The sequence below is a fragment of the Pocillopora verrucosa genome, chromosome 8 (genome assembly GCF_036669915.1).
Source record: "Pocillopora verrucosa isolate sample1 chromosome 8, ASM3666991v2, whole genome shotgun sequence".
NCBI classification, from domain to species: domain Eukaryota; kingdom Metazoa; phylum Cnidaria; class Anthozoa; order Scleractinia; family Pocilloporidae; genus Pocillopora; species Pocillopora verrucosa.
Genome location: NC_089319.1, coordinates 17,278,076 through 17,290,882, shown reverse-complemented (window position 1 = coordinate 17,290,882; position 12,807 = coordinate 17,278,076). Strand labels below are relative to the sequence as shown.

General features: G+C 38.9%; 2 protein-coding genes across 4 annotated transcripts in view; one reads left to right on the top strand and one right to left on the bottom strand.

The window, feature by feature from the left end:
- LOC131776618 (ankyrin repeat and BTB/POZ domain-containing protein 2-like) overlaps nt 1–5,975 on the bottom strand; it is a 19,715-nt gene extending 13,740 nt beyond the window's left edge. Inside the window, exon 1 of one of the 3 annotated variants that reach the window (XM_059092834.2) lies at nt 5,831–5,975. The gene's annotated coding sequence lies outside the window, so the exon portion shown is untranslated. Of the gene's footprint in view, nt 1–15; nt 788–5,032; nt 5,225–5,830 lie in introns of those variants that run through there. The other 2 variants (XM_066171526.1, XM_066171525.1) reach the window with 2 other exon arrangements.
- LOC131776619 (sodium-coupled monocarboxylate transporter 1) lies at nt 1,469–12,807 on the top strand. The gene is made up of 15 exons (XM_059092836.2): nt 1,469–2,074; nt 3,166–3,231; nt 3,980–4,031; nt 4,383–4,450; nt 5,082–5,236; nt 5,866–6,006; nt 7,760–7,889; nt 8,200–8,288; nt 8,562–8,674; nt 9,092–9,162; nt 9,409–9,495; nt 10,074–10,309; nt 10,870–10,970; nt 11,328–11,476; nt 11,977–12,807. Exons 1-15 carry the CDS (start codon nt 1,727–1,729, stop codon nt 12,088–12,090), a joined length of 1,920 nt encoding a protein of 639 aa, XP_058948819.2. The 5' UTR covers nt 1,469–1,726; the 3' UTR covers nt 12,091–12,807.

Below are 12,807 nucleotides of genomic sequence, written 5' to 3'. Positions count from 1 at the left end.
TGCCAGTTAACTTACCTTGGAAAAATGCTTTTTGACATGTATAGAATCACACCGGCGTCATGAAATGTTTCGGAAAGAGACCTTTTCAAGGAAAGCTTGGTCACACTTTCCATCGACATTACCAAGAAAAAATCTCCAGGCAAAAAAGGTGTAGGAAAACTGATCACGTGATCATTTGCCGTCAGCCGGGTTTTCGTAGACCTTTCCTAACGGGCATAGAACAGCCCATTCGCCCTTTTCCCAGCCAATGACGTAAACTCTCAGATTGGCCAATTGACTTAGACATTTGAAATCGCCAAAGCCTGCTCTTGTTACATATTTTAGAGCCACCAAATTCCAATCGAAAAACCTCATCTTTACGGTTATCTCCGCCTGTGGACTTTCATTCGAAAACCGCTTGAAACACATTCCAATAATTGTGGCCTCTTCCAAGCTCCCCCACCACTTCGTGTGGAGAGTGAAGCACATCAGGATTGATGTTAGTGAGTTTAAAGTTGCAGTGTGATTTTCCACACGTATTCGCGTCATACTTGAACAATCTTTCCTTCCTTTTTGCATATCTAGGGTTAATTCTTGCATAAAGTAAGGCACCCTCATGATTGAACCCGAAACCAGCAATCCAGACTGACGTGCATGAAGGAAATCAGGCTTATGTCAACTCCTTTTCGTAAATAGCAACCACCCACAAGTTTATGATGTGAGGTTGACTTGTCAATCTCGAGCAGTTTTTACAACCCTTCCTTGGCACGTTCTCTGTAATTTGTACGAAAAGCATGTGTCGCACTCGAATGCTTTCTAATGAAAAATAAAAGCAAAGAGTGTGTAACCACAAATTATCAAACTCAAGTTTCTATTTCAAGTGCTGATTGATTGTTTTTCCGTGTTTTTTTTTTTTTTGGTTTCCAAAGAGCACCACGCAGTTATTTTTAGCAGTTGGCCAGAAGTCACGAGGATCAACTTCGTAAATATGAAACACGGGGGTTCTTTGAAATAGCCTACCGAAAGCTGTTGGACTGCATTAAAAACAGCAACGACAATGAGTTTATTTCAAAAGGTGTCAAGGGATCACATAGATAATCACTTTGTCATAACTGTCTGTTTTGAATGACCTTCTTTATTGAGAGGCCATAACGCGGACGGAGTCTTAGTAGCGACTTTCCCTCCCTTCACTGTGGTGCGGTCAACTGATAACAACAAATACACACCATACCCAGCACGAAGGCGATTGATGATTCATAAGCGCTTTATCAACGCGATGAAGCATGTAAATGTTTCATAATCTCGTCCAATGTTACAAATGAAACTTAACATGTTCTAGACAAACATAAGTGATCACATGTCCAGCTATAGTTTTTAATTCAAGTTCACGTGACATCGCGTGATTTGACGAGATTTTAGCGAGCTCAAATATCAACCGATATCTTATCTTTTTCAAAACAACCAATGATTTAAGCAGGATTACATGCTTAACGCCAATGAATACGGTAGTAGTTTCCGGTCGCCGGCCGCGTTTCATTCGCATATCGCTTCTTGGCATTAGTATTTCATGCAAATTCAACGCACTGCACTGAAGTGATTTTCATTGTGTTCGTGACCCATATTAGCATATTGATCCCGGTTGGGTAGAAATACGGCCGACCGTTGGTTCCTCTGAACAATCGCTCAGTACTGTACTATAATTGCAGCAAGCTTACACCGCTAACCATTTGCAGCTGGAATCAGAGCCATGGCTGAAGGAAACGATAAGTTTAGCGTTGTCGACTATGTCGTTTTCTCTATCATGTTGCTTATCTCGGCGCTGATCGGGATTTGGTATGGCTGCGGACCGGGCGGAAGGCAAAAAACAACAGCTGAATATCTTCTAGCGAACCGTAAAATGGGTGCTTTGCCTGTGGCAATTTCTCTTCTAGTTTCATACCTCTCAGCTATCACTTTGCTTGGAGTTCCATCGGAGATTTACACCTACGGAGCTCAGTATTATGTGCTGATTCTATCCTACCCCATCATCTGTGGTACCATGGCCATTATATTTGTACCCATGTTCAGACGTGTGAAGATAACATGCGCTAATGAGGTAGGATTTCGCTTTTCCACCGATTCAGTTGCATAACCCAAGTATTATTTTCATTCCATAATCGAGAGAAGCCTTTTGTCCAAAATTTGCGCCCATTTTTCGCCTTTTTGTATTTATTAACGACCTCTTAATATTGAGCTTGGCTTGCGATGTTCTTTTGTTTACCCTCATGGGCGGCCGGCTAAGCCGGGGGGGGGGGGGGGGGGGCCCCAAACCAGGATGTCCACGACAACGGGAGGCAGATCGAATGTGCCGATACACGACCTAACTGTACTTACTTCAGATAAATTGTCTTATCTCTCTCCGCCATTACTAAATTTAACTACAAATCTCGTGGGAAATCCATCCAATTACATCTTGCAACGAGTTACAATTGTAGTTTTTCCGTTCAATAAATAAATTAAAGTCGGCCACAGATGGCAGAACCCGATAACTCTTGTTGAGCTCGTCACGCGTGAGAGACTTTGTCACATTTTTTTCCGCCTTCGATTTGGAAAGCATCAGGGAGAAGGCAAATGTCAGTAATTACACATACAATAATTAATAGAGGTTCCTTTTAGGACCAAAGATTGCACAACTTCCCTAAATACGACAAACCTCAACGGCATTTGTTATTTGATGAGTTGAAGGCATATAACAAGAAATTATTCAGCTTTAAAAAATACAAATAAACAAAACAACGAAACTTAATGAAAATGCAATGATGTACCAAGAAAAATCAAAGCTGCTCAGGGATGTTGAAATACAAGCAAATCACGAAGAAGGACAAGTGTTCAGTCGAGCGTGACTCTGCAGGACTTGAAGCGGTAAATTTAGACCTAGCACACTCCCCAGCTTCAAACCCCCCCCCTCCCCCTCTCCAGCCATCCGTCAGGAACTTCACTTTCGAGAACCGGTTCTGTGTACAATCGAAAGAAACCTTTGTTCTTTCTGGGCGCATCACTTTTTTTTTTTCTCATTCACCGAGCTTAAAGGAGGGCGAAAGAGGCGTCTAAGCGAAAACACACGGAATGTTTTCTGTTGTCTGCTTCAGCCTTGGTGACTAAAAGGCTTTCTTTCGGTCTGTTCTAACAAGTACCTTTTTCTTTTAGTATTTGGAACGGCGCTTCTCTGTAGGAGTTCGAATGGTTGGTTGCTTGTTTTTCATTCTGGAATACGTAAGTGACAATATATCACTTCCTCATAAATAACTTTGATATAGATAGCGAGAAAAATATTGTATGTTTTTGTAGGCCAAATGTAAACAATTTGGATTAAAATCTTATCATTCGAATTTTACAGAGGATATTATTTCCTGTACATGAAAAAAAAACTACTGCATACGAATAAAAATTTAATAATGACTGTTTCCTCTTAGTTTTGGCAAAAAAATGACGATTTCTATGAAATAATTTCTCTGAGAAACAATATTGGACGCTATGCCTGGAAAATATAGAAATATATTTATATCTTACAAGACATAAAAATTAAATTAAAAAAAAAGCTTTTATCTCCAGGTCATTTTGTTATTCGAAGTTGCTTAAACAAATACATCTGAAGGTTGACAGCATGATGTAATACTTAATTATTTCGTTTTTACTGATAGATCATGAAATGAAGTGTATCATTGGGGCGGGGGGGGGGGGCTTATTCCGTTTCATGCTTGAATCTTAGAAAAATAAACGTGTTCTTTAAACAGTATTTCACGAACCACGCATTCAAAAGGGAAAACTTCAAATCTCAACTTAACTTGCGTTTTTGTGAAATTCACGCATCACGTATGAATTTTAGGCTCAATCATCTGTGACACCCCCATAGTCTATAATAAAGAATGTGAACTTGGAAAATATATTTATCAAAAAGCAAGCATAAGGTTATCCTATGACAAAGTTCTTCATACAATGTGCCAACTGTTTTATTTTGCAGACCCTTTATTTGTTTGTTGTTCTGTATGCACCTTCCCTTGCATTGGAGGCTGGTAAGATATAAGACAACTGTAAACTCTCAGAGCTGAATAACATGTAACATATCATATTAATATTATTGTATTATCCAGCAAAACAGGTGATGAGAACTCATACATGCATCAGCATGGATATCACACCAAAATCTAATAACTATGTATGCATCTCACTTACTTTCATTGGAGAATCACCTATCGGATCTTGGAATGTGCTGAAGGCTCAAACTGAATCATTTGTTTTGGAGACCACCATTGAACAGAACCTTTCACCATGAAAGCCACCATGCTATTTTAATTTTTTTTTTTTCATTTTCTTTTTTTATCACTAATGACTTAAGAAATTTAAATTTGATTTTTTATTCTCAGTTGCTGGAATTCCACTCTCTGCATCCATTCTCACGACTGGAATTGTGTGCACATTCTATACCAGCCTGGTAAGTAACCCAAATCACATGAAGATGATTTATATAAGGTTATCAAAACCAAAAACTGTACTTTTCAACCCTTTACAGCTTACCATCAGTATGCATATTCTCCATACTGTTCTCTATACATTTCCTCAGGAGTTAACGAGGAGAATTTGTTTAAGAATCTAGAGCTTTTAGGTTGATGATCATTTCCTTTATTTTTATGACCTTAATGTGTAATGGGAAACATTGTAAACAGAAATTAGATGCTGGTTACTCTTACGGGTCCAAGAGTACACTCCCCTCACCGATACAAACACATGACAACAGCTGTTGATAGCTAGTTAATATGTGTGATCAAATTTAGTTGTATGAGAGTGCTTCACAATTCTTTTGTGCATCCTGATGTGCATCCATTGAAGCATAGCAGACAGAATTTCTATGAAATCAATTAAATTGTCTTCCAACAGTTCATGATTCATGCAGCAGCTTTGTGCTCATTAAAACATAAAATACTTTGGAATTTTCAAACGCATTCAAGAAGCCTGAATTGCTCCCTCTTAACTTTACATTTTCTTTATATCTCCATAAACACACCTTGACACATACCTGAACCAACTATTCACCATTGTTGAGTTCTTAAATATTCTGGTTTCAGGGAGGCCTCAAGGCTGTGATTTGGACTGATGTTTTTCAGTCCATGATTATGGTTGGAGGTCTTATCACTGTGGTGATAGTGGGAAGCAATGAGGTTGGAGGTTTTAATGAAGTATGGAAAATCAACAAAGATTTTGACCGTCTTAACTTCTTTGAGTAAGTAAGACAATCATATCTATTATATCGCTAACAGGGCCTTTGGGCCAGATGAAGCTCATCCTGTGTTCTATGCCTTCTGAAAAAACTCCACTTTAACCCCACTGAGGAAACTATTGCTTGGAGCAGGCTTACAAAGATTGTAACTTTTGGCAATGTCGTCACAAAAGACAGCAGACGTGCACCTTCACAGTTGACAATATTTCCCAGTGCTTAAAATTAAACATATCATTCTTGATTCGTGTCAAAGCAAAATCTTAAAGCTATATAACAAATCCTTAACTGACCAATCTTTTTCAGTCAGAATGGCTAGATATTTGCTTTTTTTTTAAAGTTGTAATAGTGGTCAATGTGTATCATAGTAACATTAACAACAATCTATTCTTGACTGTGGATATATGCCAGGATATCAGATATCTCCCTGTCAACATTATTTTTAACCACCAGTACCCATTAACAATACTTGACCATCATTATATACCAAATTGTAAACAATATCTCTGGTCCTCTAAAATTTGGAAACTTACATCATGTTGTATTGAGAGGAGAGCTATACCAACATGAAAAATTTTACTTGATAAATAAGAATTGTACCTGATGTTCATATGATGTGTGGTTCTATCCATCAGCTTCAACCCAGATCCCAAGGTTCGCAACACTTTTTGGACACTGACAATTGGTGGGGCATTTACCGCCATGCCAGTTTGGACAGTCAGTCAGACAGCGGTACAGCGCTTTCTGGCCATCAAGTCATTCAAGCTTGCTAAAAGGTACAAAAACATGTGTGATTCAATTTCCATACAAAACTTTGGAACACTTGTTGATAGACTGTCAAAAAAAAAACAAAACCTACATATAAAGAAGCAATTATCCAGCAACAGAATAAATTCAAAATAAAAATCATCAAACTGCCTAAAATACAGGAAATAGGAGTCACAAGTCTTAACCCTTTCATTCCCAGATCATATTAGTAATTCTCCTTACTGTCTGCCATACAATTCTTATAATGTTAGTTCAGAGAACTTGGTATTGGATCAACTTATTTTCCCCAAATTGATATTTTTCATTATTCTTATCACTTGTCTTGTTGATACTGTACTGATATTGTAAGGAGAAATTCTGTCTTGGTCACTCATGGGATGAAAGGGTTAAATGGTTCCAACTAGTTTTGTATCTGATTGGTTAAGATGTGGCACAAGTCTTCATAACTTACAGTAATACAGAGTGTGGCAGAAAAAAAAAACAACAATAATTGACTGTAGACTTCCATTAACTTTTCCTTGAAAACTACTCAAATAACATTTGAATGATGACCAGAATAACTCAAACAAAACTTCTCAGCAGTCTACCGCATCAAATTTAAACCTGTTATTGTGTTTCTCAAAGTGGCCCAAGCAAACGTCCACTTGTGGGAGTTAAAAAGGAGGTACCTTCCAGGAATTTAATATAGTTTGTGGATGACGAACAACTTTCAAAGCAGCAAGATCTAGATCTGAAATACAAGTAGTTCATACTGTTTTCGACAGCACTATTACATACAAATATTGAGTTCCATATTATTTTGGTGAGGAAAACGACTTTATTTGGTTGCCGATGGCATTGAACCGCGAAAAATTTGTAGAAAATAACGAGAAAAACTCCAAACAGTACGCATCTTCACATGCAGGTCTCCGTTGATTATTATTGGAAAAGTCTGGCCAGGCCTGGCTATAAAAAGTTTGTACCTAGAATCCAAAGAATATAAACTATACTCTCTCTACAGCCTACCTTTCGCTATCAAGCTTAACTTTTTAGAAGAAGTCCCCACCTCGCTCTGTTAGGTTCTTAGTATAGACTCTCACGCTCAATTAATCTCTTAGTTCTTCCATTTTGCATTTCGACGAAAGGCACGTGACAGCTGACACGCGACTGTCACGTACTTGTCATTTGACATGAGGGAGATCAATTCTTTTTCTGGAAAACAAATGAAATTGAAGAATTAAAAATGAGGAAAAACGCTTGCTAATTCGCAAGAGATTCTAATATAATTTTCTTGTCATCATTCTTTGGTGTTAATTGATTAACAAGTTCATCAACAGGCTTAAATGAAATGCAGCTCCTCTTCGATAGGTATAACAAAAATAAGGATTAAAAATTGTTTGTTTAGAGCAATTTTTCATTTAGAGACGAAAGTAATCCAAGATTTCCTTCGTTTGCTTCACTTTGCTTTGTGATTGGTCTAGAAAAAAAAGCGCCACTCTCTCAACCAATCAGATGCAAAACTAACGTCATCCAAGACTTGGTCGCCTGCGTTTTCCCGCGCTTTAGGCGGCGTGCTTGTTCTTTCTTTGAGTTCTTATTGGCTCCTCAGGGTATTTCCTTTCTTTTGATTGGCCGTTGGGTTTGGGTTTTCACAACGCTCAATCGAAAAGCGTTCTAATTCGTTTCATCTATCCTTTCAGCTTGTCAGTCATCTATTTATCTAACGACATATTTATTCAATCGTTTATTTATTTATGAAAATTTCTGTTTCTCTCTCCTTAGAGCGGTGTGGCTGAATGTCCCTGGACTGATCTTGATTGTGACTCTCTGTTTTTTTGACGGACTGGTTATTTTTGCCAACTATGCTTTCTGCGATTTACGAGTAGAAAAGAAAATCACAAGCAATGACCAGGTAAATTTCTCGTGTAAAAACCTTTAATATCGCTGCTTACGAATGGACGTCCTCGAGTCTTTTGGTGAATAATTCCTTGATTTATTACTCGATTGATCAAAACAAGTAAAGAAATTATCCTCGCAAGTGAGCTGCTTCCATTAAAGAAATCTCAGAGAAGAACCCTGCAAAAAAGAAAAAAAATCAGAGATTCGAACCTGTGCCTCCCAAAAATAAGTTGGAATCACTTCTTTACTTGTGCCGCATCTGCAGGTCAGGAAATTATTTATTGCATTTAACTGCGATTAATTAACCTACAATTTCTCTTTAGACTCTCCCGTATTTTGTGATAAACAAGCTTGGACACTTGAAAGGGCTGCCGGGAATGTTTACAGCTGTCCTTTACGCTGGAGCTCTCAGGTATTGTTTAGATGAAATGTGAATGCATACATGATTGAGTGCGAAGCGCACTTTTCGTTGTAAGCGGAGGGCAGTATTCAAACTTCCCGGCTTTGTCTTGAGTTGTTCTCTTCCCGCGGGCCACATTACCACAGCTCGCGCGTCGCAGACTGTTTTTTTCGCTGATTTCGTTTGACGTGTGCAAAGTGATAAGTTAAGAAGATGTGGCTCTTGAAGTTTAGTGCACCAGTGGTTGTTTTAATTTATCTCGAGTGTTATACTTTTGATGAACAGCACTGCTTCCTCTGCTCTGAACGCCATGGCCCTGGTCAGCTTGGAGGATGTTGTCAAAAAGAAAGTCCCGGATATTACTGACTCTGATGCTGCCAAGCTGTGCAAGATTATTGGTCAGTCATTTACGGTGTTGTTCTCTTCATCGTTTTGAGATATGTGTAATCTACGTTTATATGCTAAGCTGAATTATATGCATGCGTTATGGTTGGTTCTTTCTAATGATCTGTTGGGGGACAGACACAAATATTATGTCACCATGAACAACATTTTGCCCTCTTATCATGTATAACAAATGGATTCCATGTTGCCGCGCGTCTCCACAGAAATTTATCACAGATGACGTCAAAATGGGGAATGAACATCAGTGACACACTCGTCTGCGCCTCGTGAGCTTCTTTTGTATTCACATTTGACATCATCTGTGATCTATTACTGAACATACGCACGAAAACATGGAATCTGTTCAGTTAATTGGAAGAGCGATTTCAGTGTTACACAGAAGTTAGACTCAAACCTTCCTTTTTTTGCAGCTCTGACATTTGGTGTGATCGTCATTGGAGGCGCTTTCGTCGTGAAGTATGTTGGAACTATGGTTTTGCAGGTATGTTTTTGTATTACGGTGTCTTCAATTGCCGACTTCTTTTTAATAGCCGGTACTATGCAAGGCTCTCTCTTTGACAACTGCAATCAGTGTTTGTTACTCGCCGATTATCTAATCTTTCGGTCAGTGACAGAGGTCTCGGACCTGGCCATCTGTTCACTGACTCAACATAGATCGAGAGTCTCTTGCGAAAATCTCTATGTAAACTCCAATTTATGTTCAACTGTCCTTGCTATTTCAATCTAGTTGGCTTACAGCATCTTCGGAATCTGTGGTGGTCCATTGCTAGGAATATTTCTCCTTGGAATGTTTGTTCCACGCGCAAACTCAAAGGTATGCTGACACACTGTCTCTTAGGACATAAGCATGATTACGTAACAATACCAGCGAGTGTTGCAAGCTTGCCCTGTGTAATTGAGGAATATTCAATTTAGTATCCAAAAAATGCGGAATTGCTTTGTTTTTGCTTTACTTCGCTTTGTGATTGGTCTGTAAAACTCGTGCCGCTCTCACAGCCAATTAGATGGAAAAATAAAACCAATCGCGACTTGGTAGTCTGCGTTTTTCCGCGCTGCAGGCAGTTGGTTGTTTTTACTCTAAGCTCTCATTGGCTCTTGAAAGCACTTTCCTTTCTTTTGATTGGTCGTTGCGATCACTTTGGTTTTGGTTTTACGACACTCAATAGAAAAGCGCCCAATAACAGCACTTGTTTGATTGCGCAATGCTTCAGTCTCGTGCCGCTTCAACTACGCAGCGAGTTAATTTACGCGCCGAGAGAAATTACTCGCTTTGTGAATCACACCTTGCGCACTTCGTGCGGCAAAGCATCTGGCTGAATGGGCTTTGCCAAAATAAGGGATCGTGTCAACATCTGAAGTAGACGATGTGAACCATTTCAATATCAATTGCAGGGTGCCTATTTTGGTGTGTTCACCGGAGCTGCTCTAACCACGTGGGTTTTCCTCGGATCCGTGTTGTTTCCCCCTAACAAATACCCAGGTCTCCGCTCGGTTCGGGGATGTGAGTTTTATATTAATGCGTCACTTGCCAACAGCACATATCCTGATGGCTCCTACAACAACGCACCAGCCAAGATTTTGGACCAGTATAGAGATGGATTAATCAGAAACGAATTCAAAGGCCACAGGTATTCCTTAGGTGCAGAAGTTATGAAAAAAAATTGAGATACCTTTCAGTGACTGCCTATTTAGCATTTTCCCCCATCTTCATCGGCGATGTTCAAGGTCATTGAAAGCAATATCTGGGGAGGGGGGGAAGGGCATGGCTTTCGAACAGGCCTTCATTATTAGCGCTGCAACACGCGTATCTCTCACCACGGGAAGATTTGAGATAAGCTGAGGAGAGGTTTAACGGGGGTCTGGCTCTATCAATGATAATGACCATTGCAGACCTCTTATCGCCTAACGTTGCTAAATGCATCATACTTTGCCGCGGTAAAGGGCGTGCTCGAAAGCTAAGAGATTCTATAATCTTATTCTCCATTTTAGTAAACAAAGGAACATTTTCGAGGGGAAGGAGTGATTACTTGATGGGGAAATTGTTCTAACAGTCGCGCTAATCGATCTTGGAATCTTGCCCTAAGGGCTCTTTTAATTAAACGTTAAACATAATACATGATTAATTTTCAATGTAATATCTTGTCTGTAGATTTATGAGTAATGGTTTTTTGGTGTTTGTTTTCTTTAGTGCGGCCATCGCTGATTTCTACAGCATGTCCTATCTGTGGTTTAGTGCCCTGTCTGTTCTCACTTCCTTCACCGTTGGATGCATAATGAGCCTCATTCTTGGTGAGTTTATTTTCAAATGGCTTGATCCCCACATTATCTACTTTCTGTTACGATACAGGCCCCCAAAGAGGCCAATTAAGTCTTCCCTTTGCTACGGTACGATCAACTCAAAAAAGATTCGTTTCAATTCGTTGCCCGATTCTCGATTGAGAGTCGACATACAGTAACCCTACATTGCTTTGGTTTCTCTATTCTAAGTTGTCTCAGGCTTCTTGCGATATTTCCCTTTCTTCTGTTTGGCCAATTTGAGTACCTCGGGTTTGATTTTACGACACTCAGTCGAAGTGCGCTCAATCTGGTAGAGCGGTACGTAAAATATATCTATTAGTCTAATGATGATTCTGTATTGTATTAAAGAAACTAAAGAGGATAAGGAGAAGGAGATCGACCCTAAGCTACTGTTCCCGCTAAAGGAATGGCTGTGGTCCTTCCTTCCTGGCCATTCTTTCAAATGGGACTTCGAAGATGAGGAGGAGGAGGATGAAGTGGTGCCTATTCATGAGGATGTAAGACACTTAAACGTTTCTAGTTTACAAAATTTATAAAAATCACCCAACTGCACTAAGTAAAGTACAAACAACGTGCGAGTCGAGTGTAAATATCCTGTGATCATAGCTTAAGAATAATCTCGATTTTGGAAACGAGCACGTGGCAATTAATAGAACCAAAAGAAAGGTGAAAAATACGAGCGATAAATTTTACTTTGAGTAACGACTACGAGCTAGATAAAATAATCACAAAACAAGTTATTGCTTACCAACGTTCGCGGGTCATGATTACTTTATCGAGGATTACAGTATAACTTGTCTTCTATTCAAAAACGATCTTGAACACGCGGGGTTTTATTTTGAACTGAAACGCTAACTATAATTTTCAGTCTAGAAAGAACTAATCACGGGGCGTCAACCTCACCAAAAAATATTTCGCAGCTTTTCTCGGGAGCGGTAACACTTAGCTTCAACGGAAGCAGTTACACAAAGATGACGCAGTCTTTGTTACTTTGCAGGAGATCAAGGTCAACTGGGATGACACTCCGCCGGTAGATTCGAAAGGCAAACAGGAAAAACTCGAAATGGGAAACTTGTACACCAATAATTTGATGGAGAATGGCAACATGTAATGACACGTAATTTGAACAACCGCATTTACAATTTCATTGCCGTTTCCAACTCCATATTTTTATAATTGCTTTTGAAGTTAAGTTAAAGCGTTTTTTGGGCTAATTACCGTCATTTACCTTTGTAAAATTGTTAGTGGTTGGAGTAAAGAAAGACGGCCTTTATGTCGATAGTAACCTTAGATAGTGTTGTGAACTGGGACAAGAAAATTAAAAAAACCATAACATTAATGTGTTCGCCTCAGAATTGAAGTATATCACCCTTGAGGTTTGGCCATTTAATTTAGACGAAAAATGGCTATTTTCTTCATTTCTCTGTGTTAGTATTTAAACTTGCTAATTCCGACGAAAAAGTTTTAAATTCAGTGAGCATTGCAGATTAGTGTGAGATGTTTTTGACTGTCATGCGTTTGGTAATCTGTTAAGACAGATCACAATTTTTTGCATTAAAAAATTAAAAGGTCCAAAGTTCTCATGTCATTTCCTAGATAAAGAATGAATTGAATTTAAATAAACAACTTTGATACGTTAATTTTTGATGTATAAAACAATTACAGAACGAGACGGAAATAGGCTACAGCAACGCAAGTCATATAAATAAAATTATATAAATTTTGTGATATTTACTCATTTTCAACGATGTTTTTCCCAGTAGAGAATTGACTTCGATGGTCTTTTATCTTGGGGGCAACAACAGAATAAACAGTACGAAATCTGTAA

What these genes read in the sequence shown, in the direction of transcription:
- LOC131776619 (XM_059092836.2), top strand. Translation starts at nt 1,727, where the DNA reads ATGGCTGAAGGAAACGATAAGTTTAGCGTTGTCGACTATGTCGTTTTC. An exon ending in CAAGCTGTGCAAGATTATTG is followed by an intron (nt 8,675 to 9,091) that starts GTCAGTCATTTA and finishes CTTTTTTTGCAG; the next exon opens with CTCTGACATTTGGTGTGATC. An exon ending in AACGAATTCAAAGGCCACAG is followed by an intron (nt 10,310 to 10,869) that starts GTATTCCTTAGG and finishes TGTTTTCTTTAG; the next exon opens with TGCGGCCATCGCTGATTTCT.